This window comes from Ambystoma mexicanum, chromosome 6q, assembly GCF_040938575.1.
Source record: "Ambystoma mexicanum isolate Mex_15411 chromosome 6q, UKY_AmexF1_1, whole genome shotgun sequence".
NCBI lineage: Eukaryota > Metazoa > Chordata > Amphibia > Caudata > Ambystomatidae > Ambystoma > Ambystoma mexicanum.
The window spans coordinates 3,474,324-3,501,828 of NC_090937.1; the positions used below are offsets into that span (position 1 = coordinate 3,474,324).

At 44.8% G+C, this 27,505-nt stretch overlaps 1 protein-coding gene across 4 annotated transcripts in view; it reads right to left on the bottom strand.

Moving 5' to 3' along the window:
• The window catches only part of TMOD1 (tropomodulin 1), a 720,714-nt gene that overhangs the window by 285,060 nt on the left and 408,149 nt on the right, over window positions 1–27,505 (bottom strand). For all 4 annotated transcript variants that reach the window (XM_069630362.1, XM_069630363.1, XM_069630365.1 and 1 more), the window contains one exon: window positions 2,262–2,351. In XM_069630362.1, coding sequence (XP_069486463.1) covers window positions 2,262–2,351 — 90 coding nt within the window. The remainder of the gene's footprint in view (window positions 1–2,261; window positions 2,352–27,505) is intronic.

Consider the following 27,505-nt stretch of genomic DNA (forward strand, 5'->3'; position numbering starts at 1 on the left):
CTCCTGTGTGTTTGGGTCCACAAACTAATTGTGTTTTCTCAGAGCATGCCGCTCTGTATTTATAAGACCCAGGGGAGCCCTGATTGGGGGCTGTTATGTGTCAGCCCCCGGCCGGATAGCCGACTGTCTGCCCCCCCGGGGGGGCAGGTCTTTGAACCTGATCCCTGCCTGCCTGTTGGCTTCCTTGGGTGCTTAGCACCTAGCTGCATGAAGGAAGGGTGAGGTGATTGCTCACACCTCACCCTTGCTCAGCATTGTGCTGGGTAGACTGCGTGTCTCTATGACTGGGGGGAGGAGGAGAGGAGCAGAGGAGGGGGAAAGGTTGTGCTGCCCCTCTCCAGGCCTGCTGATGGTAACAGCAGTTACCCTGCCTCGCTTTGTGAGACACTTCAGCATTGCCCATCACTATTGGTGCCTAAATAGCAGAGTTTCAAGATTGTTGACTGTGTGGAAACCTTCTTGCATTCAGTTTCTCATGGAGAATATTGTTAGCTTGGCTCTATTAGTCTGAACATGTAAAAGGAAAAATATAGCAAGATGATTCATAATCTTATCCCAGTGTCTTTTGTATGTGCAAGGATTATTGCCTCCCTAGGCGATAACTAATTTTGCGGCCCCCAATGCCAACCCCATGTGTCCTGGCTATGTAATGCCCCTCATCCCAGGTGTGTCCTCTTCACTTCACATGTGTGTCTTGCCCAGAAGGTGGAAGGAGACAGCCAGTGAGCAAGGCTTAAGACTGTCGGGCAGTGGCCCTTTGGAGTGCATGTGAACTGCAGGCAAAGTTTTATCAGCGATCCTCTTTTGCATAGCACCCTCAGGGGATTATTAGTTGCTCTAGCGCTGCCTAAGTAACATCCATTTTTACATCATCAAATTGCTAATGTGACCTTCCAAAATGTTCAATTTGTTTAATACTTTTCATGGTAATTTTAATGTTTGAGCAGCATTTTAACATCAAGTCTCGGGAGGATAGCTCAGGGGCAACGCGCCCACCTTGGAAGCAAGAGGACACGGAACACCACAGGTTCGATCCCCGGGTACGCACTTAGAAACCTTTGATTATTAAGCGCGTTATAAATAACCTATCATATCATATCAGAAGACCCACATACAACTTTGACTGGTGGAGTGCTGGTGAAGTGCCCAAAATAAAGTCCACCTATTTATGTAAAAGTTTTAAAGTTGCCTGCGAGCAAACACTGCAACAAATCAATTGTGGGGTGAGTACTCGAGACAGCCCTTCCATCATTAGTTAAAAGTTGGATCTATCATGTAAGACATGCTAATAAAAATGTTTCAGAGTAAATGTGCTGCAAGCAAAGCACACGTTGACCTATTCTGATATTATATGGGTAAAGCTCTTTAACTCCTTGTTGTACCATGACGCTTGACTTACCTTTTGTGGACTGCCCTGGTTCTAACCATGAAGTGTTATCAACATTGCTTCTTGCTAGGCCTCCATGCTTTCATTTGAGCCAGCCCATGTGCTGTGCTACTCAAAACATGTATCAGTAGGCAATAGCCCTGCTCCCATTGCGATGTTAGAGACTCTTAGAAATGTGGGCACTGTGATTTGAAGCAGGCTTGCAGGAGACCATTATGTAGCTACTCTCTTTTGTAATTCATGAAAGCAGAGGAAAACCCTGCTCATTGGTGCCCCCTGCTGGCCAGCCACCTTGTTTGTCGAGTGCTTGCACTGGCACTGTGTATGTGAGCAAATGGGGCTTCTGTTTGTTTGACTTGGTTGAGGCTGGGACAGTGCAACTGCAGTTCTGTGCGTGGCTGATGATGGCAGGAATCCTTGAACTCATTACCAGGTGACTTGGTTTAGGGAGAAAGCCCTTCAATACGCTCCAGGAGGCATCAGGAGTGGAAACTAATTATCGCAGTTTTCACTCAATGTGCAAGAAACAATTCAGCTCCAAAAAGTGCAAAGTATGAGAAGACTGCAGGGATGTTTCCAGCTGACCCGGTATTCGGTGTGAAAAAGTTGAAAGTAAAAGAAGCTCAGACTCCGGTTATAACTCTTTATGTGTTCTCTCAATTAGGCGTACTCACTTTTTGTTGTGATGACCAAAACTAAAAGTAAATATCTTATGTTTTTAAAGTTCATTAGGACATATAAAAAAATACATTTCCATTATTAAAAAAAAGGAAAGCAGAAGGCTAGAAAACAGCTATTGAATAATTATTTGTCAAGAAAATACCCCCTACAGATAAGCATGTGGTGCAACCAGATGGACGTGTACAATACTTACTGTTCAGGCCTTCCTTGTTGACTATAGTGCTGCTTGCCAGAGCCTCGTAATATTGTTGGTTGCTCATCAAAGTGTGCATGCCCAGAATAGCTACAGAAGGAAGAAAAGTGGAATAGTTATAGAAAATCCTGCTATCAGTGAAGAGAGAGTCTTCTGTCAAACATCTTCAAATAGGCAACATATTACAAATGACAATCGTGAAGCTTTCCTCCAAAGCATCACCACCCGAAACGCAGGCCTTTTAGAGCCACTCTACATAAATATCACCTGTTTTTTGTTTTGTTCCTTGCCTATGTCCCACTTTGTAATCACCCTCAGACTGGCTCACCACTTGTTCTCATCTTTGTTCCATAGTGTTATTGTAAATAATTTCTGATCGTAATTCACATCCCTGTTCTTCAAATACAAATGCTGCATTCCCAAGGGTAATTTTAGTATGGCAGTGGTATTTGAGCAGCTTTGCCTAACTAATTTTGTGGAGGTCAAGTGTTTATTGGAACATCAGACATATTGCACTTCGAAGGATGCAAGAAGTGAAGACTACCATATGGATCTCAGGAATTGCTTCAAATAGCTTAACAGAAATTTTTAATTTTGTCCAGTTTTGTGCTCAGGGACCCTCTGGTTGAACAAGGGCAATTGGGCTATTGTGTTGGTGGACAGCAGACGAGTTTAGATTGTGCTTCTGATCTGGAGCAGCAACAACTTCACAAGTTTGAATCCCCTGGTAGGGACGACTCACCCATTTATCAATCCAAGGTCGATAAATTTAGTACCATTCAAAAGGGTAATAATTATGCATGTTATTAGAGTACTTAGAAGCGGAAGGATGAATCGCTATAAGGCAACACAAATGATTCATATTAATACATGAGTGATTTAAAGGGCTGCTCAAGAGTCCACTCCATCCCTGTGCACTGTTAGCTCTGACCCACCACCAACCTAATAATGTTGTTAGAACTGACTTTTGTCGCAATGTGCAGGACTTTGGGGATATGGCCAGTTAATAAATTATAATATAAGCTACAATGGACTTTAGGAATGCGCACATTTTAGATCAAGCAGCATACTTTTAATATGGGCAACATGGTTAGGATGCACTTGCTTTGAAGATAAGCACAACACATAAAATGGAGGCAAATGACAACCCTAAACTATCGAGGTGAACTAGTTTGTGTTGCAATAAGTGTATGATCAATTTCATTTATTCTGTGTCCTATTTTATATATGGGCAGTGTGTGGCGTTTGCTTGAATTTCAATGAGGCACCAAAAGAATTACGAATAGACACATTCCGAATGGTCATTCTGAGTTGTTTTACGTATTGAACACCTATTCAGTACAAGCATAAAGCTTGAGAGTGGAGCTGCGGACATGATCTTAAAACAGGCCAGAAGGACACCTCAAGCCTGATCAGCTTGCGTGTCTCTAATATTTATTTCAGAGTTTGCTCATTGCGAAATTATAGAGAGTACCGCATGATGGCAACATTTCCCATTATTCCTTTTCAATACATGTTGCCTGTTCTCTTGCTGCAGAAGATGTTGATGACGCTGACTCAGGGTCCGGTTATTTGTTTACTTGTGTAGCAGAATTAATTGACTTTCCGAATGTACAGTGATTTACTTTATTTTCATTTTATTAGAGTATTTGTTCATAGCATACCTAGTTTAGGGATGCAACGGGGTAGAGTACATCAGTGAATACATTAGATGGTTACAGTGGGACACAGTCCTTACAATATGTTATATACTACTGGCTTGCAAGTTAAGTTAGGAGGATTGGATGTGAAAATGTCCCCTGGAAAAAAGTCGCCAGGTAGGCAATTGTTTTCCCTGCACCCCTAAAAGCCTTCCCCCTCATATTGTAGCATGAGTATTAATTGCTATTTTAACTCCAGTTCTAGAATATTCGGGGAAAGTGCTTCATTTTCGTGGAAGTGCAAATTTGGGCAAATGTCTCCCCCTGGGGACCTTTTCCCAGGCGACTATCACAGGATACAGTTAGGAGGGAATAATTTACATTTTGAAAACATTTTTTTATTGAAACTTCAGTTTCAATCTTAAAAGAAAACAATTAAAAAAGTTAAACTTTTGTTACAAACGAACGGGAGGTCCAGTCCTTCAAAGGGGAACAGAACAGAAAAGATGAATACTATGTTAACATCATAACAAACAAAGGAGAGGAAAAAGAAAGGAAAGACTGAACTAGACATCCTTGTCTTGTGTCTTTTCGACAAGTCACCCAGTTAGCGGTTTTGATCACTTTTCACCAATTTAGACATGTGCTTTCATCAGTATCGAGTTCATTTAGTCGACTACTGCACATGTCAGTTTTACATTGTGTCCCGTGATCACATGCACCCACCAATTTTCCATATCATTGTCTACAGGTGCAAAGTTCCCGAGGTGATGAGTCCGCTGTATGCTAGTGGCTGGGCAAGCTATTAGAAGATGTTGTAGTGATTCCATTTCAAGGTTACAATAATGACATAAATTGTCTTTTATTTCTTTGTCGGGCCTTTGCCACAGCATTTCTTTTGTATTCAGCGCGTTTAATCGTAACCTCAGTAATTTGTCACGATGATGGTGTGATGGACAGTTTGTCAAGTAGCGACATTGTACGTTTAGTTTATGTGCTCTTATTCCCGACTTCAGTGTAGAATGCATTTTTTCACATTGTTCTTGGTTGGTAATAAAACACCAGGTTTCTAATTTTTTTTAACGACTTGTGGATATTGTTCAGGTCTGAGATCTTTAGGTCGGCGTTTAACAAGATTCGTTCCAAAAGTCGCTTCCAGTCCTCTAGTAAACTTGGCCTTTCACACTCGCGCTTTGCTGAAAAAATGTGATATGCACGAGTTGAAGGGTTCAGACACATTTTACGCATGGTTGCCAGTAATTTCCAAGTTACCCAGGAATGGAAGGAATTCAAAGACAGTTCATGTTGTAGGGGTGTCATAGAAATGTAAGAAGGTAATCTTAGCACATGCCGCCAAAATAGACCCTCTAGTCTTTGCCAGTTAAGGAGTTGTATGTTCCAACCCGCTTCGGCACCGAATGTAATGGCAGGAACTAATTTTTGTAGGTAGAACATAATGGGCCTCATTACGACCCTGGCGGAACGGGTTAAATGGCGCCGTAAAAGGCTGCAGCGCCGTTCAACCCGTTCCGCCACATTACGAGGTCCCCTCGCGGGACACGTTAAGCACGCCTGGGAAAACCAGGCGTGCATACCGGGTCCCGCGAGGGGAAGAGGGAGCAAACAACGGGCCATCTCGTAATGGCCCGTTGTTTACTCCCTCTCCCATTCCCATTCAGCCCTATGGTGGCTGAAATGGGAATGGGGATGAACCGTGTCCGTGTCCTCGAGTGAGGAATTACCGGGCCATCCGAACTCGGAATGGTCCGGTAAGTCCTCATTCCGAGGACACGGACACGGATGCGGTTTTGCCGGTAGCCATGCTGCAAACTGCGCCATGGCTACCGGCATAACTTGTAATGAGAGCCAATGACTGGCGCTAGTGTGAATTTCCCATAATCCTTATAGATCTTCGCGCCTTGTATATTAAGTTGCGTCATTCGATTTGTTAATTCTATCCTCCAATGATGCTCATTTAATGAGGTGTTAAACATGATACCAAGATAGCGAATGGAAGTAACAGGCCAGTGTTTAGTCTGCAATTTTCCACCTGAGAGCTTTCTCCTTCTTCGTGCCCAACGACCCAATGGTCATTATATTTGTTTTTTCAGTGTTTATTTCCAGGTCGTTAAGGTTTAGGTACTCGTATAGTTTGTTTAGTAGTCGTTGCAGACCAATCTGCGTAGAGTCCATCAAAACCAGATCATCGGCATATGTTATGCATTTGATTGGAGCATTGTTGAGTTTTGGAGAAAAGCATCGAACTTGATCTAGGTATTTTGGCAAATCTGAGATAAATAACTTGAATAGTTCGGCGGCTAAGGGGCAGCCCTGTTTTACCCCTTTTTTAGTAGATTTTTTTTCCGATAGGTCGCCCTGGTTGTTTAAGCGAATCCGAATCGCTGTATCAGTGTGTAGAGCTTTTACTAGTTCAAGTATGGTTGAGGGGCAATTCCAGTTAAATCGTTTCTGCCAAAACATTCCATGATTTACTTTGTCAATCGCCTGGCGCATGTCAATGAAAGCCAGGAAAAATGTTTTATTCACCTTTAAGGTTTCGAGCTTTAGTATGTTCAGTATCAACAAGTTGACTTCCACTCGCACTCCTTCTGTAAAGCCAGTTTGGCGGATGTCGAAGATCTTTTCACGACAAGCCCACAAAGCCAAGTTCTGCTGCAGAAATGAGCAAAAGATTTTTCCAATAGTGTTCAAGTGGGCAATCGGACTATAGTTGGTCGGATCGGCCTGATTGCCCTTCTTATAAATTGGCACTATTATTGCTTCTCGCCAAGACTCAGGAATCTGCCTTGTGGTGCTAAGTATCTTGAACAGAGCTTCGATGAAGTCTGCCCACTGAGGTGTGTGTTTTTTCAGCATCACATTTGTAATCAAGTCTGGGCCAGCAGCGTGTGAGTTCTTCAGACCGCGTATTGCTCTTTAAATGTTTGACGAGACCATTTTTAGATCCCACATATTTTGTTCGTTCTTTATTAAAATACTTGGTTCAAACAAAGGTTTGCTGTAAATTTGAACAAAATGCAACTCCCATTTAACAGCAGTGATTTCATTTGCAATAGATGAGGGACATCTGGAATTGCCTGCATTGAGAATGGCCCAGATTTGATGACTGTTTTTGGACACTAAGAGTTTCATCATGGCTTCTGCTTGATCTTGTTCAATGATGATTGCATGAGATTTGAGCAAGTTTCTATATCGTTGACGTCGGTGTCTGATTGCCATACTCACTTCTGCCATTTTCTTGGGAGAACCTGTATTTTTTTTCAGCAGTCTTATATCACGTCGCAGAGCTCTCTTTGCAGACGATAGCATGTTACTTGATAGATGCTTATGCATTACACCCATTGGTCGTGATGAGACTGTAGATGTTGTAAAGTCTGTCAACACGGGCACGTAGTCTACTGACTGAGCCTCTTTTTGATTTAAGAACCTTTGGCTTAGGTTTTGAATTTGTAATCCATTAATTCAAAGGTGATTCCCCCCTGCATTGATGGAAAGTGGAATTTCATATACTTACAAGGCTGTGTCCACTCAATCATACAGGTAAGTCGGAGTAGCTCGTGGTCACTGTTTCTCATCTGACATACTTGTAGATTGATTTCATGTTAGGCCAAATTACGGGACACCCAGAAGTAGTCTAGTATTATTTGTGAATTTACACGTTTCCAGGTTGAGTTCGGTGGTTGGTCCCCTCTCACATTGCCATTTACCATTTGGCAATTTTGATTTATGAGTGCTGACATCCACAGCTGTCCTCTTACAGCTACCTCGTTTACTGGCAAACGTATGTATTTTTGTTGCTCGGGGTCCAATTTGAACCAAGTGCAATTCAGATCTCCACAGCAAATAATGGAAAGTTCTTGAATGCAACTATTGCGTTATCAATAAACTGAGTGATTGAATCAAGAAAATGCATGGTGCTGATTTTTGGGGGTTCCAGTACCCATTTATAATCAGAAGATGTTTGTGTGTTGAAGTGTCTGAATGATTTGTCTGAAGAAGGATTCCTTGAACAAATGGATTCGGATTAAATGTGTCCAAGATTGACCACCAGGCATTTATTTTAACTAGAGTCAGAAGTCCTGAAAACGGATGACCTTTTTCATTTTTTATTGCTGGATTTAGAAAAATGGAAAAACCATCTCTTGTTGGAACATCACACAGCCAGGTTTCCTGACGGCAAATTACAATAACGTTTTCCAAGTCAACATCGAATTCATTAAACAAGTGCCCAAATCCTCTTGTGTTCCAAGATAGGAACACAGACGGGCATTCGCGCACCTCAGGTCATGGCTATTGTCGGTCCTGATAATAATCTGTTTTGTTTGAGGATCTGGAGGGCATTTGACAAAGTTGACCATCTCAATGTGACATTGAAGCTGAGTAGGTCAAATATTTTCGTAATTGGGCACATCTTTGTGTGACATTTTCATTATCTGTAGCCTTTGAAATCGGTTCCACTTCGATGTTTGTCGTCGCCATGGGTTCAAGCATTATATCGAAGCCAAAGACGAGCAGTTCGTCAGTGGCTTTCAAGATTGTGTTGGCGGACCGAGGGAGAAGTAATGTGTAGTAGAACTTGATCAGAGGTGTTTTCTGTAGGATATTCTACAATCTTAATGTCATCGGACAAGATGGTACGTAAGGAGGGAATACAATTGAATAACTTCATAACGTTGTGACGATTTAGGTTGACTTCACTATTGTCAGATTTAATGTTTTGGAGTCTCAGTTTGCAAATTATTAACATTTATAGTAAGGGAGAAAGGTTAACAGTGCAGAAGAGGGTATCAGGATGCGACACAGGACTGGGCTTTAAAGGGTGTCATCCCGAGGGATACTCGGCTGGGGGGCTTGTGGAGAGAGTGCGTTGTATACTGGGTGTGCCTCAAAATTGAATTAAAAGCATGCATCATTCCGATACAATCTTTTAGAGTTTCAAAACAAAAGCAGGCCAGCAAAAGATTGCTGCATGTGCCCTTTTGTGGAATACCTGCATACAGTGTACACAACCACACAACCAACAATAGATTGCGATACTTATGCGCCTGTCTCTACACAAAGATGGGTGATAAATAGTTCACATTTACATGTGGCCACATGTTCAGAAAACAGAAAGTACGATTACATGAACATTATATTTTTGGTCCAATGCAATTATTATTAGACTGTGATTGTTAAGCAGCTCATTTTGCCAGTTCACAGTTATTGCACGGAGGGTCATATTCATGTGCACGTCTTGATTGAATTCTTGCTATGCAATAACGATTTCATTATAAATCGCAAACAATTCATTAAAATGTGCACCAACCTAGGTTTCCAGGCATTTTTACAGTTCATAGTGCCTGCGGTCACAAATGTTTTTTGTCCTTTATATGCACTGTGTGAGGGATGTACATGAATTTCAATGGAATCTGCCAGCTTTTAGCAGATGCAAAATGCAGGCAGTTTACGTGGGAATCCATAACATATGTGGCCGCATCAAAGTCTGAATTGGCTGGAGATGCTATTGGATTTCTATGTCAGAGAGCGTGGTGATAGAGGATTCACACATTAAGATAATCTCGCCTGCTTCGCCATAAAAATACATGAAATTGTTTGGTTCATAAAAAGCATATGCAAAAGTTTTACACTCGCTTTATATGCATCCATATCAACCCCAAAACGATAATTAATCTTGCATGCTTAAGCATTATTGCCTGAAGGGCCCGGCAATACTTCTCATTAGGCTAAGAGCTCTTAATGAGAGAAATGGCCTTAGGGCTCCAGGCAATCATGCTATTAGCACCTGGCCGCAGCACCAGGTGGTAAATGTAGTGGGACACGTGATAGCACGCGATGCAGTGATGCAACTCTGTCATGTAAGAGAATAAAGGTGGGGGGATCCCGCGCCTGCCAATGGCAGTGCGCACCCCGAGTCCGAAAGCACAACACTTTGTGTGTCCCTGTTATTATGGGGATTAAGGGGGTGTTACGCAGGCCCGAGGCCATACATTTTAATGCTGACAACAATGGTGACGAGGACCCGCCTGATCTGACGTGGGTGCCCGAGCAGGGGGAGGAATACAGCCCCCTCCATGGTAACCGGAGGCATTGAAGATTCCTTGCGCGGCTGCTGAGTGCGAACCTCGCAGTAAGGCCCCAGATAACAACATGTCGTCCCAGTGGCAGCAGCTCTTATAAAGAGTGCTTGTGTGCCACGTGGGCTAATTTTTGGATGCGCTGCAAAGCACGAACATCGAGATACATTGAAATTAGTGAAAGGAAAGAAAAAACAACCACATGTACTGCATTCTGAGGGGTGCATCCGTTTACAGCAGATATGTGGCCCCATTGTAGTCTGTGAGAAGCAGGGGCAGCATTAACCATCATTTGTCCCCTAGTTGCAGCCTCTAACTGGACAGAGGTGCCTGTGCGCTCAGATACAACACCATTTGGTCCCTGAGTTGTGGCCTCTAACTACCTCTGGGGTGCCTGTGTGCTCAGACAGTGTGGCAACTAAAACAACAACATGGAAGACAACCAGGGCAGTGGTCAGGCAGCAGCAGTAAATCAAGTCCCAGCAGCCATTGGTGTGGGTGTGGGCATGCAAGTGCCGAGACAGCAGGGCTCCCTAGCCCCCACGTCTGAATTTGACATGTCTGGAGCGTCGTCAAGCCAGGGACACCGATGGAGTCTATGGATTAAGAGGTTAGAAATTTACTTAGAAATGTACTTCAGGGCCATGGGGGAGACCAACGACGATGCCAAGCTGGCCACTTTGAAATGTGCGTCAGGCCCCGCAGTGCACAAAACCTTCAAGACTCTAGTGCCAGTCGACAACTCATACCAGACGGCGAAAGTCTGCTTTTTTAAAAAAAAATCTTTATTTTTGTTGCACACAGTTAATACAAACACTTATCTGTAGTACTGATATGTTCACGCATTATACAATTTCGATTACTTTTCTGAGTCTGTTCTTGCTCGGCCTTTCCCAGCAGGTACAGTTTGTATCTTTCCCATATATTCTTTGGGCGGGATACAGGTAATGCAGAATCTATGTATAGTTCCTCCATATCGTTTGCCCATACCATGTCTCTCTCCCAGTCCACCTTGGTTGGGGGATTTGCACTTTTCCATTTGATCAGGATCGCCCTTTTGGCTAGAAGCAGACTTAAGTTCAAAAGTTTACGCCATATCGCGTTCATTTTCTCGACTACCCCCAACAGGCACATCCGCGGGGTCCATTCAACTGGTTGATCTACCATCCCATCTAGGGCCAAACACACCTCCTCCCAATATCCCCTCAGTTTTACACATGCCCATAACATATGGTAAATGTTCGCATCTTCTGTATTGCATCTCGGGCAGTTCCCAGACATGGACGGGTATATACGTTTGAGCTTCGCAGGGGTGTAGTGTGTTCTTTGTATTATCTTATAGTGAATTAGCGGCGAAAGACTGTTTGAAAGAACACTTCATGCCACTTGTGAGCCTGGACTCCGAAAGGTTCGTAATGTTGTGTGTGGTGAAACAGAAAGAGGGCAAGCCATTGGATGCACGAGTGCCTCCGACACATCGCAGTGACATGTGCCTGGGACAATGCGGAGAGCATGGTCCGACAACAATTGATCCAGGGGTGCACGTCTGGGAAACTAAGGCAACAAGTATTGAGGGAGCCTGACCCTGGACCCCATCCTCGAAATAGGGAGGTCCTATGAACTGGCTAAAGTGAGGGCTTACAAGATGGATGCGGCCATCCACGCGCTTAAAGTGAAGTGGGATGCCAGCAGGGAACAGAGTATGCAAAGAAAATCTGGTCCCCCAGGAAAGAATCCCCTACACCGCCCATGCCGTGCCCGAAGTGTGGATACGATCTCCCACACCCAGGAGAATGCCCAGCAAAAGGGAGGACATGTGGTCGCTGTGCAGTACTTGGTTATTTTGCCCGCATGTCCAAATCCCCTATGCCAGTCGTCATCCCCAGCGGTCCAGGGAAGCCTAGGACAAGCATGCAAATGCGCCCACAGGTGGTGGGGCAGGTGGAACCTGAGATGGATCGGAGGGACCAGGACATTGCAGAGAGGAGGAAGAAGACAAGATTTTCTTCATTTCCAGCATAAGAGGTCCACAAAAGGGGAGAAGAAGACAACCAAGTTGCACAGTCAGTGTGAATGGAGCAGACACCCGGGTGCTCGTGGACACTGGTGCGTCAGTGAACGTGATGGCGCAGGGACACTATGAGGCACTACCAGGATCAACAGGTGCTGACAGCAGCCAGAGCGAGGATCTTTACATTTGGGGGGACAAGCCCCATACCCTTAACCGGGGCTTTCATCTCCAAAGTTGTTCATGACGGATGATCCATAAAGGCAGGATTCTTTGTTACGAACATCAGCAAGGATACCCTGCTCAGCTGCGCAGTGGCAGAAGCACTGGGAATCGTAAAGCTTGCGTATGGAGTATATGTGGAAGACATCAACACACTGCTTGCATGATTCAAGGAAGTGACAACAGAATTGGAATGATGGTGGGGGAACCGATAAAACTGCACATAGATGGGTCGGTCCATCCAGTTGCGCTAAAATACTGACAGATACCCTTTCACCTAAGGAAGCTGGTGGACAAGGAACTAATAAACAAAAGTGTGTACCCTTACTGGTAATAATAGAAACACTAAAGTTTTGGGTGGACCGATACTAAAATTTACATCTGTCTGCAAGTTTTAAAGTTAGGTCTTCTAATCTAGAGATCCTGTGATTAAATCAAACAGTAATAATAATACCCACCCACTGTATCAATGTACCGGGTGTTGTTGAACATGTATTTATTCTGTTCTGCAAAAAATAATAAACGAGTATCTAAACAACCAATTGTGACAAAACATAATAAAGTCTAAACATACAATTGTTACAAATTACATTAATATTTTTTTTAAAGAAACGGCAAACCGTACATGGTATACGTAATTATGTAAAATTATCAATAATGTTTCATGTACAAAAATGGTGAAACGTGAATAAAAGAAAAGAAAAACAATGCTTATTAATTCAATCACTGTTGAAGCTGTTTTTAGGAGGCTCATGTGTAAACTGATATTTCAATAGTTCCACTGCACTGTTGAGCCAGGTAGGGGTTCAAAATTACCCTTAAGAAGTCAAAGTACTTTCGAACAAACAATCAATGTTTGCTTTCGAACAAACAATCAATGTTGCAGGGTCATCGGATAAAATATATCTTTGCCTTGCCAAAGTGGCAGAAGATTGTTTGACAAAAATCTGTGAACAGGGAAGCAAAAAAGTTTTGTTCAGATGTTCCCTGTGTTCTTCACATTTCAGCGGTGGTGGGGTGTGGCAAGCCCACCTTCATCAGGGCTCCTAATCTGGGACCCTGCGGGGGGTACAAAGGTACCTAATGAGTGGGGTTATAATACAGGTGCCAGTAGTTATTAGGCACTATTGTTGTGAACCTATTCTCTCAGCGCCGATCAAAATTTCTTACCTGCCGGTCCTGCAATTCCCAAGTACTCGGATTCGGTCACACATGGTCTTGGTGTCGGGCAGCAAAGGTAGTCACACGGATACCAGCTGGGAATGGGGTTCCAAATGGGATTTGTGAACAGGACTTTCTGTGTGGGTTCAGAAGACAATAGATGTAGTAAAAAATTCTGGTGTCCCATATATCGAGAGTCAGCTGTATACTGAGCTCTGGTCCCCTAAACAAATTGAAAAGAAAATCACTCAGAGTTACCTGATGCCTAAGTAGGTCAAGAGGCTGTGTCGGAATTTGATTCACTACGACTTGAGGCGCCAAGTGTTGGCTTTGTGGCTCTGGTGTCGGCTCCTAAAAGAGTCAAAAACAGAGTACCAAAGCCCCATTAAATTTGTGGAGCATTACTTAGACAAAGATGAAGGCAGGCCGTGGGTGGGGAGAGGTATCTGGCTACCACGTCAATGCGTATGATGCTGTTCAGAGAGGTGAGGGCGGGGGAGTTTGTTCATACTCACCTGGTATAGAAGAAATGCAAAAGTAGCACAAGGTGCCACGATGTGTGTGTGAGCAAACCCTTATGTTAGTGACCGTATCTATTGTCAATGACTGGGTCGAGGGCCCCATGTAATGACTATGTGTGGAGTAAGTGGCAACATGCATGGTCCCAGACAGCACATTAAAAGAACATCAATTAGAACAACTGTGCGGATCCCAAGACTTGCCTGCTGTCAGCGCTCGTATGCTTAACCCGCGGGGAAGAGAGCTGTTCTGCGTTTGCGTCTAAAGTGAGACATGTGCGCGCGCGACCATCTCTGTTGTGCATATTGGGTAGTCATGGAGATCGCACATGTGCAATGCTTGTGTATGCAAAAGACATGGGTAGGCGGTGCTGGGCTGGGTGGGGCAGGCCGTCATGGTGCAGCTATCATTGGTGTATTGTAGATCCAAACTCCCCTCCAACAGATGGGGGTTGTAAGGAATGCGTATGTTGGCCCTTTGTCTTTGTCTGCTCTGCCGTAGTTTAAAAGCTCATTGGCAAGGTGAGTGATATCAAGCTAAAACGAGTAGCGTATGCACGGCGCGGCCATCTCCTATGTTTATGTTGAGTAGTCATGGAGATCGAGAGTGCCGATTGTTCGTATAAATGCGCAACCTTGGTCAGATACTACTGAGTTGGGCGGGCCGCCATATGTGCAGCTGCAAAGGTGGCAGTGCATCTGATAGAGCCAGACACCCGAGTCGGGTGGGTGTTGCAAGGAATATGTGTGTAGGCTCTGGCTAACGTGGGCATAGCACTGTCTGCATGGTAACTATCCTAGTGGAAACGCGCATTAGCAACATGGACAGTACAGAGCACGGCACCCTAAAGGTATGGGCATACCAAAAATATATGTGTGAGATGCTGCTAGTGCAGGCGTGCCTGAGTCCGCGGGGGTACATGGTATGGCGCATATGGACTTCTGAGGAGACTGTGTTGAATATCCGGATCACCCTTGATCTTTTCCACTACCCACCAGAAAATATCATTTGGGGTGTGCTTGGCAGCTAAAGAATGTTCCACTAGAGGTGCTGTTAAATTTTTACATCTGATTTTGGATCTATGTTCAGATATTCTGATATTGGCTGCCCGTGTGGTCTGGCCAATATAGCGCAGGCCACAGGGGCATTCAATACAGTAAATCACATTGTGACTTTTGCAGTTGGTAAGGTCCCTGAGGGTCCATGTTCGCCTACCAATTTGGAAGGTTTTCATCTTCTTAGTGAACTGGCAGGCGACACAATTTCCACACGGCTAGTGACCGTGTCCAGGTCGTAGGGTAAGTGTACCACTGCTAGTTGTGTCAGGTTGGTAAAGCGAATGTACCAGGTGTTCTGCTTATATGCGAACCTTGGAACTGGTTCATCTGGTAAATTGAGGTGTGCTATGTGCCAATATTTGTTGATGATTTTCTTTATTTGTGAGCTATGGGCACCAAAGGTGATTACGCATGTCAAATGGTCTTCTGAAGTGCCTGGGTCTTCCCGTTGTAGTTGAAGGAGGGTATCTCTGTTTGTGTTCCGAGCTCTTTTTTTAGGTTGATTCCAATTGTCTCTTTGGATAGCCTCTTGTCCTCAGTCGGGTGAATAAGGCTACAGAATGTTGCTTGTAGTCCTCGATAGATGGGCAGTTCCTCTGTACCCGAAGAACTTGTCCATACGGCAGATTATCTCTGGTATGGGCAGGGTGGTTGCTAGCGTAGTGTAATAGTGTATTTCTGTCCGTCGGTTTGCGGTAAAGGTCACATTCTAGTTCGCCGTTTTTGTGTCTTATGGTTAAATCCAGAAACTTAATTTCAGAGTTGTTGTTATCCATAGTAAACTGTATGTCAGAGTTGCAGGTGTTGAGCCATGTCCAGAAATCTTGGGTCAGGGTGCCAGCCCAGATGAAAATGTCATCGTCAATATATCAATACCAGTGGCTAATCTGGGCCTGCCATGTGTTGTGATCAGAAAATACATACTCTTTTTCAAATTTAGCCATATAGAGAATTACCAGACTGGGAGGAAAGGCTGCACCCATCGCGATGCCTTTGGTCTGCAGGTATGTTGAGTTGTTGAATGTGAAGAAGTTCTTGCGTAGCGCTATTGTCATTAGCTCCAAAATGAAGTTGGTGGGAGTCTTGTGTGTCGTATGGTCTGCAGTTAACCATTCTCAAGCACACTCTATAGCATCTTCCTGAGGGATATTAGTATATAGGGACTTGATGTCCATACTCACCAGTAGTTGCTCAGCTGGGTTAAATTCCAAGTCCTCAAATATAGTAATTGTGTGTGTTGTATCCCGTAAGTAGGTATATGTTTGTGTACTAATCGGTTGCAGAAAGAAGTCGACAAATTTACAAAGGGGTTCAAGAATGGACCCACAACCCGACACTATCGGGCGACCTAGTGGATGGACGGGGTCTTTATGTATTTTAGGCAATGCGTAGAAACACAGAGTTCTCCCGGGTGGTCTATTCAGAAACTCAGCTTCTTTGTTGGAGATCCAGTCCCGTTGTAGTGCATAATTCAAAGTATCCGTTATTTCTTGGCATATTTCTCTAGTGGGGTCTTTTCGGAGAACGCTGTAGCTTTCTTGATCATTGAGTAGTGTCAATACCATGTTTTTGTACTGTGCAACTGTCATGATGACTAGTCCACCCCCTTTATTGGAAGGTTTGATAACTATTTTCTTATTGTTTTGGAGCGATGTCAGGGCTTGTTTTTCAGCTGAAGTCAAATTGTGCTTAGTTTTCATGATTTTGGTTCGTAGTTTAGCAAAATCTTGTAAGATGCACCTTTCAAACGTGAGAAGTTCGCTTGGTATTTGGTTGTCTGAGGGGGTGAACAAAGAGGGTTTATGTAAACCAATGTCCTCTTCCTTCTCCTCTGCCTCCAGAGCATGTTCTTGGAAGAAAGTGCGTAATCTCACTTTGCAGAGGAACGTGCAAACCTCCATTTCAGAGTCATACCAATCTGTCAAGGTCGTAGGTACAAACGATAAACCTTTAGCCAAGACAGAGATTTCGGCCTCTGAAAGTTCAATTTTAGCTAAATTGAAAATGGGAATTGTTTGAGAGTCTTCTACCGGGTTCAGTACCTCTGTCTGCGGCGGCAGGGGCGTGGGTTTGTTCTGCCTCCGCCTAGGGGAAAACCCCATTGCGGTTGCCCCATTGGGTATTGCCAAAGCCCCCATCCCCTAAAAAAGGAAAAAAGGAAGGAGGGGGATAGCCGCAATTGGCCGGTGGTGGACCCTGTTGTTGCCTGGATTGGTCGTCAGATGACGACCCGCCGCTGGAGCCTGAAAAAGTGACTCCCCTTCGGCAGTTTCTCTGTGCCCTTGGTCCCGAAGTACCTTGGGCAGTCCCCTGATTGAGGTTTCTGATATAGTTATTAGAAATGTAAAGGTAGACAACTTCTAATTGAAACTCTTGAATGTCTTTTTGAAGTTTCTTAGTCTTTCTACTGAGAGTTGCAGAAATCATCAAATTGTTTATTGAGGTCTGCAAGCTGGTTCTTTGCGTTGGTAATAGCTGTGTTGGTAATAAAGCTGGCTTCTTCTAAGTCTAAGTCTTTTTGAATCTGGGTGCTAATCCTCTGTGCCGTGGTAATGGTCAGCACCATTAAGTCACGGATGGATTTAGTTGCTACATAGCTGAAATTGGTAACATTTTCGTTGTCTTCTAAGAAGAGGCATGGGGCATTCCCAACAACTAAGCCACTGGGGATGATGTTCGCCTTTGGAGGCGAAGATCAAATGTTCACAGGGGGTTTGTGCTACTGACGGTTCGGCTCAAAATAAACTGAAATTGCATATATTAGAAGCGGAATTAAAGACTTGTATACAGACCCTGGCTAGTAAGAGTTTGTTCTATTCAAAACAGAGGTTTTGGGAATTGGGCGATCGGAATGGTAAATTATTGGCTTACAAGCTTAAGGGAATGGTGACAGATACTTGTGTTTCTACTATTCACACTGACGGTGGCGTTACTTTACATAGGAATAGAGATATCTGTGATTATTTCAGGGGCTTTTATGAGTCTTTGTATAGAGAGGATAATGCCCCAACTGATGATAGCTTGAATATGTTTTTTGGAAAAGTTTCACTCTCTAGATTGGCTCCTGAGAAAAGGAATTTGCTTGATTCGGCAATCGAGGTTGCTGAAGTTAGTGCGGCTATTTCGCAAATGAAAGATGGTAAATCGCCGGGTCCTGATGGAATAGTCTCAGAATTTTATAAACAATTTGAGGTTCAACTGGCACCTGTGTTGTGTGAACTTTATACCGACTTTATAGCATCTGGAATGCTGTGTGATTCCATGAAAGAGGCCTTGATTGTTGTGATCCCGAAACCCGATAAGGATCACACTAGGTGTGGAATTACAGACCTATTTCTATGTAGAATGTTGATCTAAAAATCTTCACTAAAATTTGGGCCAATAGATTGAAGTTATGTGTGAGGGATCTGATTGATGGGTCTCAGGTGGGTTTTATTCCAAGGCGGTATGGCTATGACAATATTAGAACTGTGCTAAATGTGGTTGGTGAGCGTTTTGGAAAGGTCTCGAATGAAGTCATTGGGTTTTTTGATGCTGAAAAAGCTTTCGATAGGGTGAACTAGAAGTTTCTGGAGTACACTTTAATAAAAATGGGATTTTGCCCTATCCTCATGAAAATGGTAGAGTGTGTTCATAGGGATGTTAGGGCCCGAGTTTTGGTTAATGGGGTTATTTTGGATTCTTTTCAGTTATTAAGGGGCACGCGACAGGGTTGTCCATTGTCCCCTTTTTTGTTTGATTTGGCGTTAGAGCCACTTGCTACTTATATTAGACAATGTGAGGTTATTAAAGGGATTGTGGTTGGGAAAGTTGAAGTTAAAGTTTAATCGTATGCTCATGACATGCTTCTTATGTTGTCTAATCCTGAAGTCTGTGGTGATGTAATTAAATAAATTTTTCGGGAAGTAGGTGATTTATCAGGGCATAAGGTGAACTGGGATAAAACTGAGGTTTTTCCTTTGTCTAGTCACTGTGATTGTAATGTTTTGCCTTCGTGGAATTGTAAGTGGTCGCCAGGAGGGGTTAAATAGTTAGGGATTTATATCATTGGGGATATGAAAAAATTGCTGCAGTTTAATTTGGACTTGGTAACTGCGAATATGTCATTGTTGGTTAAGAGATGGGAAAGATTGTCATTGAATTTGTGGGCAAAGATAAATGCGATTAAAATGGTCCTATTACCAAAGGTCTTATATGTTCTCCAGTCCATCCCGTTGTTGTTATTTAAAAAACACTTATTCAATATTGAAAAACGTTTTTCTTCTTTTTTGTGGGGTCCTGGAAAAAGGCCTCGGATTCCGAAATACATGCTGGTACAAAAGGTTGAGGATGGGGGATTTGGTTCCCCTGATTTGATTAAATATTACAAGGCTTTTTTGCTTAACAAAAAGCTCATATTACTTTAGGGCCTGGAATGCACATGAACCAATTTGGTTGAGCATGGAGAGGGAGTTATGTGCTCCATTTGACCTGGGCACTGTATACAGTATGGATAAATTACCAGTAAGGAGATTGAAGTTAACTCCAATAGTGGCAACTAGACAGGTGATGGGGGCGGGTTTAGGGATAATGGACAGAGTTATGGCTTCAGTCCTGATGCTTCTCTATGGTATAATGAAGCGTTGCAGATTGATAATAAATGTTTGCATTGGAGTAGTTGGGTAAATAAAGGAATTCTGAAACTGGCTGATGTGATGGATGGGGATTGGTTGTTGAGTTTTGTAGAATTACGAGATAGATTCGGTTTGAGGCGAAGTGAAAGGAATAGGTACTTGTCTTTAGTGACTATGATAAATAGTAGGTTGGAAATGGCTGATGGGTCTATTGGTGAGAAGCCGTAGATTAGTAGGTTGTTGGAGGGTCAGGAATACGGTGTGCGTGCTTATATGCAATTCATGCTTATTGATGAGAGGCTCCGAGTTGCGTGGTCTAGATTGCGAGAGATTTGGTCGAATGATGTTAAGAGTGAAATTTCTGAAGTTGATTGGAGAATATTCTGAAGGTTACTTTGAATTTGGGACCTGATATGGGTTTACGTTTAATTCGGCAGAAAGTTGTTTGGCGGTTGTATTGGACGACGGTTAAGATGTTTAAATTGGGGTTACAACCTAATGATTTTTGTTGCCGTTGCAATGTTGATAGGGGTACCTTATTGCATTTACTATGGGATTGCCCGAGAGTACAGGCGTTTTGGACGGCAGTAATTGATAGGATTGATTTGATTTTTGGTATTGTTTTGCAGAGATCGGCGGTGAATGTCATTTAGCTTTCCCATAAAGATAGGGGTGAAAGAGCTGGGAGACATTCTTGCTGGATTGATAGGGCCTTAATGATAGCGATTAAGTTAATCCTCAGGATTTGGGGAGGTTGCTTCTGAGGCTGGGCTTGATCGGCCCAGAGCAGAGAGGTCTAAGGTCTCTGGGGAGTCCGGGCGGAGGATTGACGTCACATCGTCGAGGTGGCTGATGGTGCGCTGAGTGCCCTTGTACGAGAACTGTAGGGCAGTAGGAAAGAGCCATCGATAATGGATCTCCTGATCCCGAAGAAAGAGTGAGGCCGGAGCATTCTGTGCTTTTGAAGAGTCAGCGGGGAGAGGTCCTGGAAGATCTGTGTCGGGATTCCCTGAAATGAGAGCGCGTCCTTAGAGCGGCCAATCGCTGCTATGGCCTCCTTGGTGGTGTAGAAGTGGACCCTAGTGATCACGTCCGGTAGAGGGGGTCGATATCGACCCGTCGGCGAGGGCGCAGTCTGTGGGTCCGATCCAGCAGCAGTTGAGTCTCGTTCAGTTCTGGCAGGAGGGACTGGAAGAAGGTGCTAACGTATTCCGGGAGCTCCCGATCAGAGATCGAGGCGGGCACCCCGCGAAGACATAGGTTGTTGCGGTGGGAGCGGTTCTCCAAGTCCTCCTGTTTATGTTCGAGGATTTCGGTTCTTGCCACCAGCGATTGGACGGTGCGTTGAATTTACGTCAGTGAGGCGGAGTGGTCCGTGGTCAGGTCCTCGACCTCGCCAACCCTCAGTTCGATGCCGGCGACTCTTTGTTCGGTCTGTTCCAATTTGGCGGTGAGTTCCGACATGCATTAAATTCAGATTTAATATCGATCATGAAAGCCTGAAGATCCTCCTTAGTTGCAAGCGCTCCGCCGCCCTCAGACGTTTTCTGGGGGGTGAGCTTGAGGGGGTCCACCTTCCCAGAGGCCTGCAGCATAGCAGAGATGTTGGCTGATTTAGGAGGCTCTAGTGCTTTGGCCATCGTTCTGCGGGGAGGGGACGTCCCCCGAGGGTGACTCCCGAGTTCTCGTTTTGCAAGGGGTTGAGGAGGGCGGCAAAAATAGATGTGCGGGGTGGGCAAGGCCCGAGGATCCGAGGCGGTGGAGCGGACAGGTTAAGACTCCAGCTTCTCGTGAAATAGAACACCGGGCCTATTATGCCCCCACTTTGGAGAGCCATATTCATGGTTTTCCCCCCTCCCCCAATTGTGGGTAAGATTTGTGTTTGGAGGGGAGTTGGTTCCTGGTCTCCTGAATGAAACACTTGTGCCATCACTACAATAACCAGAATCCTTTGAGACTGAAATTGAAAAAAGTAATTAGCAACACCTGAAAAGGAACACAGCTAACACAGCCTCCCTGATGAGAGTTTGAGACTTGAAAGTACTTGGAGGAGTAGAACTAACTATTGTGCTTTGAAACTGTAGCAGTTGGGATTTAACCCTGGTAATTTCTGAACATTGTTGGGACTATTTGCATCTGGGATTCAGCCCTGTTATTATTTTTTGAACTGTGTTGGGATTCAACCCTGTTATTACTTACATCAGGATTAAATGACTTGGAACCAGAGTGCGCGTCTGACCTTCTTTTTCTACTCTTGTGAAATAGAACAGTTCCTCAAAGTTGGGCAGTCCAGCGAGCTGGGCGTCTGCCTAGGAAGGTGGCGGTCGGCACCTCCGGCCGGTGGAAAGCAGACGTGGGCAGGGACGCCCGAGGAAGTCGCAGGGGGGGACACACTCTGTGTGGGGTCGGAGTAGGTGGAGCTCGAGGGCCCTCCCGGCGGGGATATTAGGTGCCCGGAGGGGGTGTTGTGGTAGGCCTCAGGGTAACCCCGGGGGGGCAGAGAGCAGGTAGCAGAGGGGCCAGAAGAGACAAAGTCGTCCCAGGGCGGTGTGTGTTGCTCAAATCGGGGCCACGCTGTAGCTGGAGATGGAGGGCCTCCGGAGTGAAGGCGGGCCGGGGGGGGTTGCTGGGGCAGGGCTGAGGGGCAGCCCACCTCACCTGTGCGTGGCCGACCCCCGAGCCGGGGCCACGCTGCAACAAGTAGGCCTTTGATGGTAGCCGGGGGAGGCAGGGCTCCACCCCTGAGAGCAGCAGGCCGAAGATGGGCAGGGGCGCCCCAGGAATCGAAGAGGGTGCTGAGGTGGAGCTGAGGGGCCGCCAATCTCAGCCGGGCAACGTGTGTGGCTCTCACTTGAGCCGGGATCACGGGGGGGCCTCCGGTGGTAGCCGGGAGAGGCAGCAGGCAGAAAGTGGGCAAGGGCGCCCCAGGAAGACGAGGGTGGAGGGTCCGCAGAGAGAGCAATCCCAGCGAGTCGGGTGATCACAGGGGCCCCAGCAGAAGGCCCCGCACCATCGAGGACCAGGCACAGGGGGGGGGAGACGCTCCGGTGCAGGGTGTCGGGCGGGATGAGCCTCATACGTGTCTCATGGGCAGAGGATGGCAGCTAGCCGCCAGCCTGGAGCGGGTCGCGAGAATGCAGCGGCCATTTTAGGTCATGTTAGGGGAGCAGGTCTTCGCGCTCCCCGTCGCGTTTTCGCCGTTAGCGAAGGCGTTATGCCCTCAAAACGCTGCCATCCACTGCCCAGGACCACAGCAGGTGAAAGCTCCCCATCACGACCAACAAACTTAGCTGGAAACGGGTAAAATTAACGCTGAACCGCGTATCCGAGCGGAGGCCATCAGAGGAGCTGCCTCATCGCCGGCGCTCCAGGCCACGCCCCCTTTGTGTTGTCTTTTGTGTTTGTGTTGTCTTTTATGTATTCTTGTTACTTTATTGATTGTGTTTCACTTGAATTGGTCGATTTTTGGTCTGTAATACTCATGATACTTTTATTGTTCTGTGAATTGCATTTTTTCTGATCAATGTGGAACATTGTTACTTTTGCTATTGTTACATTGATTGTGAAGATTAATAAAGTGTTTCAGAAAGAAAAAAGGAAAGGAGCATGTAGTTCTGTTCGGAAACACTTCTTCTTGAGCTGTAAAATACTGTCTCCTGTATTAGTTGTACCTGAAGGGGGATTGTCTCCAGAGGGATCAAAGAAGGAGGGTCCCCGATTTGTGTCCTGAATCTGTTGATCTGTGAAGCTTTACGTTGCATTCTCGGCCATGTCCAATAAGAAGGTGTGGCGGATAGAGAAATGTTGTTAGCAAGATGTGGCAGCCCCGCTGTCCGACCGCCCTGTGCAACCAAATTCCGAGAGTTACTAATCTTGAGAGAGAATATAAATATTAGTATAGGGGATGATGGACTAATATGGTAACGTAAATAACCAAGTCCTATCTAAATATTCCCTAAGCAACAAGGTTGCCAAGTCTGGTAGCAAAAAAAAACCAAGGGTTTATAGGGAACGTCCTATCTAGGAAGGGTACTGAGCTGAAGGATGAACATATAAACAAAAGTGTGTACCCTTACTGGTAATAATAGAAATACTAAAGGTTTGGGTGGACCGATACTAAAATTTACATCTGTCCGCAAGTTTTAAAGTTAGGTCTCCTAATCTAGAGATCCTGTGATTAAATCAAACAGTAATAATAATACCCACCCACTGTATTAATGTACTGGGTGTTGCTGAACATGTATTTATTCTGTTCTGCAAAAAATCATAAATGAGTATCTAAACAACCAATAGTGACAAAACATAATAAAGTCTAAACATACAATTGTGACAAATTACATTAATATTTTTTGAAAAAAAAAACAGCAAACCTTACATGGTATACGTAATTATGTACAATTATCAATAATGTTTCATGTACAAAAATGGTGAGACTTGAATAAAAGAAAAGAAAATCAATGCTTATTAATTCAATCACTGTTGAAGCTGTTTTTAGGAGGCTCAGGTGTAAACTGATAGTTCAATAGTTCCACTGCACTGTTGAGCCAGGTAGGGGTTCAAAATTACCCTTAAGAAGTCAAAGTACTTTCGAACAAACAATCAATGTTTGCTTTCGAACAATCAATGTTGCAGGGTCGTCGGTTAAAAGATATCTTTGCCTTGCCAACGTGGCAGAAGATTGTTTGACAAAAATCTTCGAACAGGGAAGCAAAAAGGTTTTGTTCAGATGTTTCCTTTGCTCTTCACGTTTCGGCGGTGGTGGGGTGTGGCAAGTCCACCTTCATCAGGGCTCCTAATCTGGGACCCTGTGGGGGGTACAGAGGTATCTAGTGAGTGGGGTTTTAATGCAGGTGCCAGTAGTTATTAGGCACTATTTTATCCTGAATCTGGCAATATTGCCGGAACCGTTGAGGTACCTGACAAAAAAAGACATAGCATGAAAGTGGACTCTGCTGGAAGAAGGGGCTTTTGAAAGGATCAAGTAGGCACTTACAGAGGGGGGTACCATGGCATATTTCAACCCCGGTCTGAAGTCCGATATAACGGTTGATGGCAGCCAGTTTCGGCTTGGGGGTGGTTTTGGCACAACGTGATCCTGAAGGCAATGTGAAGCCAGTGGCATGCGTGAGCAAGGCCCTCTACGATACCGAGCAATGGTATTACCAAATTGCCATTTCCAGATTGACATACTCGGGAAACGAGTCACAGTGATTACGGATCACAAACCCTTGCTGCCCATCCTGGCAGGGTCATATTCAAAGCTACTGCTGCGAATTGAAAAATGGATGCTGGCGTTATTAGACTACGAAGTTCAACTAGTGTACCACCCAGGGTCACACAATGCTGCAGACTATCTGACAAGGCATATCGAGCAGGACATGAGTGGGCACAAGGAATCTGCCAAAGTGGAAGAGCATGTGGACCTGGTCTTGGAAATGGCCAAACCAGTCTCTCTCTCAGTGCAGGAAATGGCAGAAGCTTCTAGTCAGGATTAATGTTTTGCCCAGATAAGAGCGGCAATGCAAAGTGGCGACTGGAAACATTTCCCATGGGTGTCAACAAGAGAATGCAAGGAGCCAAAGTAAAGCTAGAGAAACTGTGGAGAGTGTGCCACAAATTTTCATTCATGGACGATGGGATTCTGACAGGGTGGTAGTCCCACTAGCACTGAACACAAGGGTGATTGAACTGGCCCACCACGGGCATCAGGGCTCTGCCAACACCAAGGCCGGTTTAAGGCTAAAAGTATGGTTCCCAAACCTGGAAAACTATGTGGATGCGTTTGTTCAAAGGTGCGTGTGGTGTCAAACTGCGCCGCCGGCATACCATGGGAACCGCACATAGAGTCAATGCCCTGGGACACCCTACACATGAACTTTGGGTACAGCGGAAGGGGTTCCCACTTCCTAGTGTTCATCGACCAATGGACTCCACCTCATTTAATCACATAATGCCAGTGATGGAGAAAGTGTTTGCGACCCATGGGTTCCCCAGAGAAATTCGCTCGGACAAGGTTCCACAATTTCAAGGGGAGAGTTTTGATGCATTCCTCTGTGACTGTGGAATAACTCACAGGAAGGTTTCCCCCATGTGGCCCCGAGCTAATGGAGAAGTTGAACGCTTCATGTGCACATTCAATACCTTTTTCAGGATTGCCCATGGACAAGGGCAAAGTCTCAAACAGGGACGTCATTTAGGGGTCGCCAGAGGTTGTAACTGCGACCTCTGAGGTCACCCTTGTAACCTCTGTGGTCTCGTTTGCGACCTCTAAAAAAATTTAAAATTAAAGTTTTTTTTTGTTTGTTTTTTGTAATGCAAGTTCCTGGGCTGTGGCAGCACCATGTGGCTCTTTATTTCTGGAGTGTCTGGCTTTCTTGGCCCCTTAAAATGAAATACAAAAAAGAACAGTAGTGCCACAAGTCTAACACTTTCAGCACTGACCCTAAATAAGAAAGAATAGGAATACCAAATAGTGTGTCTTTCTGGAATTCTATACAATAATTGCTAGACTCATTAAAGGTTTATTTCAGGCACACTTCAGGGGGTGAGTCACTGATTTAGTCTGTTCTTAAACACCTCAACTCAGCCTTTCATCCTTCTGAAGTCGATAAATGAGTACCAACACAGGTTGGGTGATATTGGGTGTATATATTTTCTATATAAAGTGCTTAAGCGTAAGTGCTATATAATAACACATCATTATCATTTGATCATGGACATCTGCTTGCATTCACAGTAATTTGGTAATATGGGCCTATACACACTGATCTTAACGATAAATATGGCGATCCATTCTTGTATGAAATGTACATCACATTATAGTGATATCGTAACCATATTTTTCGTAGTGTACAATGCTATGTGATGCCACTTCCTGTTTTGTCAACGGGTGAAAGGTCGTGTTCCATCGCTTCCTGCAATATCACTTTGGGGTGGTGTCAAGCGACAACACTTCCTGTGATGTCATCAGGGGGCAAGTAAACAAGAAGATGTGGGTAGATAGCTGCCGGCTGAAAAGAAGAAAAAGAGAGAAAGTGTCTAGCAAAGCAGCCACAGAAAGTACATAGTCTTAGAGCACAAGAGGCATCTATGAGTCATATATCTATGTTATAACCGACTTGCTGCCTAAACACATGTGTCCCATCCACTGAACTGCTCTGATCTGATATGTTAGAATCGGTGAGCAGCAGTGTTGAGCAGCCATTGTGTATTGCTGTAATCACATGAGAAGCGGAGCACATTTGAACAGGCTCACCTTAAAGCCAGGCTTGGCTTGTGTCGGTACTGATTAGCCCCTATGAGGTGATACTAGTTGGTAAACCGCATCATCAACTGGCTCCCTAGCCATAAAACGGCCAAATGCTGTTTGCAAAAAAACGTTTCCAGAGTCAGCAGTCGCATGCTGTCGTGGATACACCTCGATGTGTTACCACGACAGTCAGTGCAGCCGCTGGCGCTGGCGCGTTATGTATGCACCAGACGTGGCGTTAACTTCCTGAACCCCGTAAAGTATCGGTGGCCACCAAGATAGAGACGAGAGATGGAGGCAGAAAAAAGGAGAAAATGGAAAGGGGCAAATGTTTCCATACCTTGTTCGCAGTGAAAAAGTGCATCTGCTCCGCGGGGCACTTGCTTGCTCAGTCGCAAGCACCGGAATACGGGACCATGTACGAGTCTGCGTGTAGTTTGTTCTGACGGCCCTCGTGTGTATCCCGAATGTTTGGAAGCTGGCCTCCCAACTGCTACCACTTCCTGAAATAGTGGAGACCTGAAAGTCTCTACTCGTGGTCACGTGATGTAGGATCCAACGAGTGGTTTCTTAAAGGGATAGTTAACCTTGTATGTTACTCCATGAGTGTCCAGCAATAGGACCCTGATAGTATAATAAAGGAGGAAAGAGGGAGAAAAGGAGAAGGTGGGGGAAG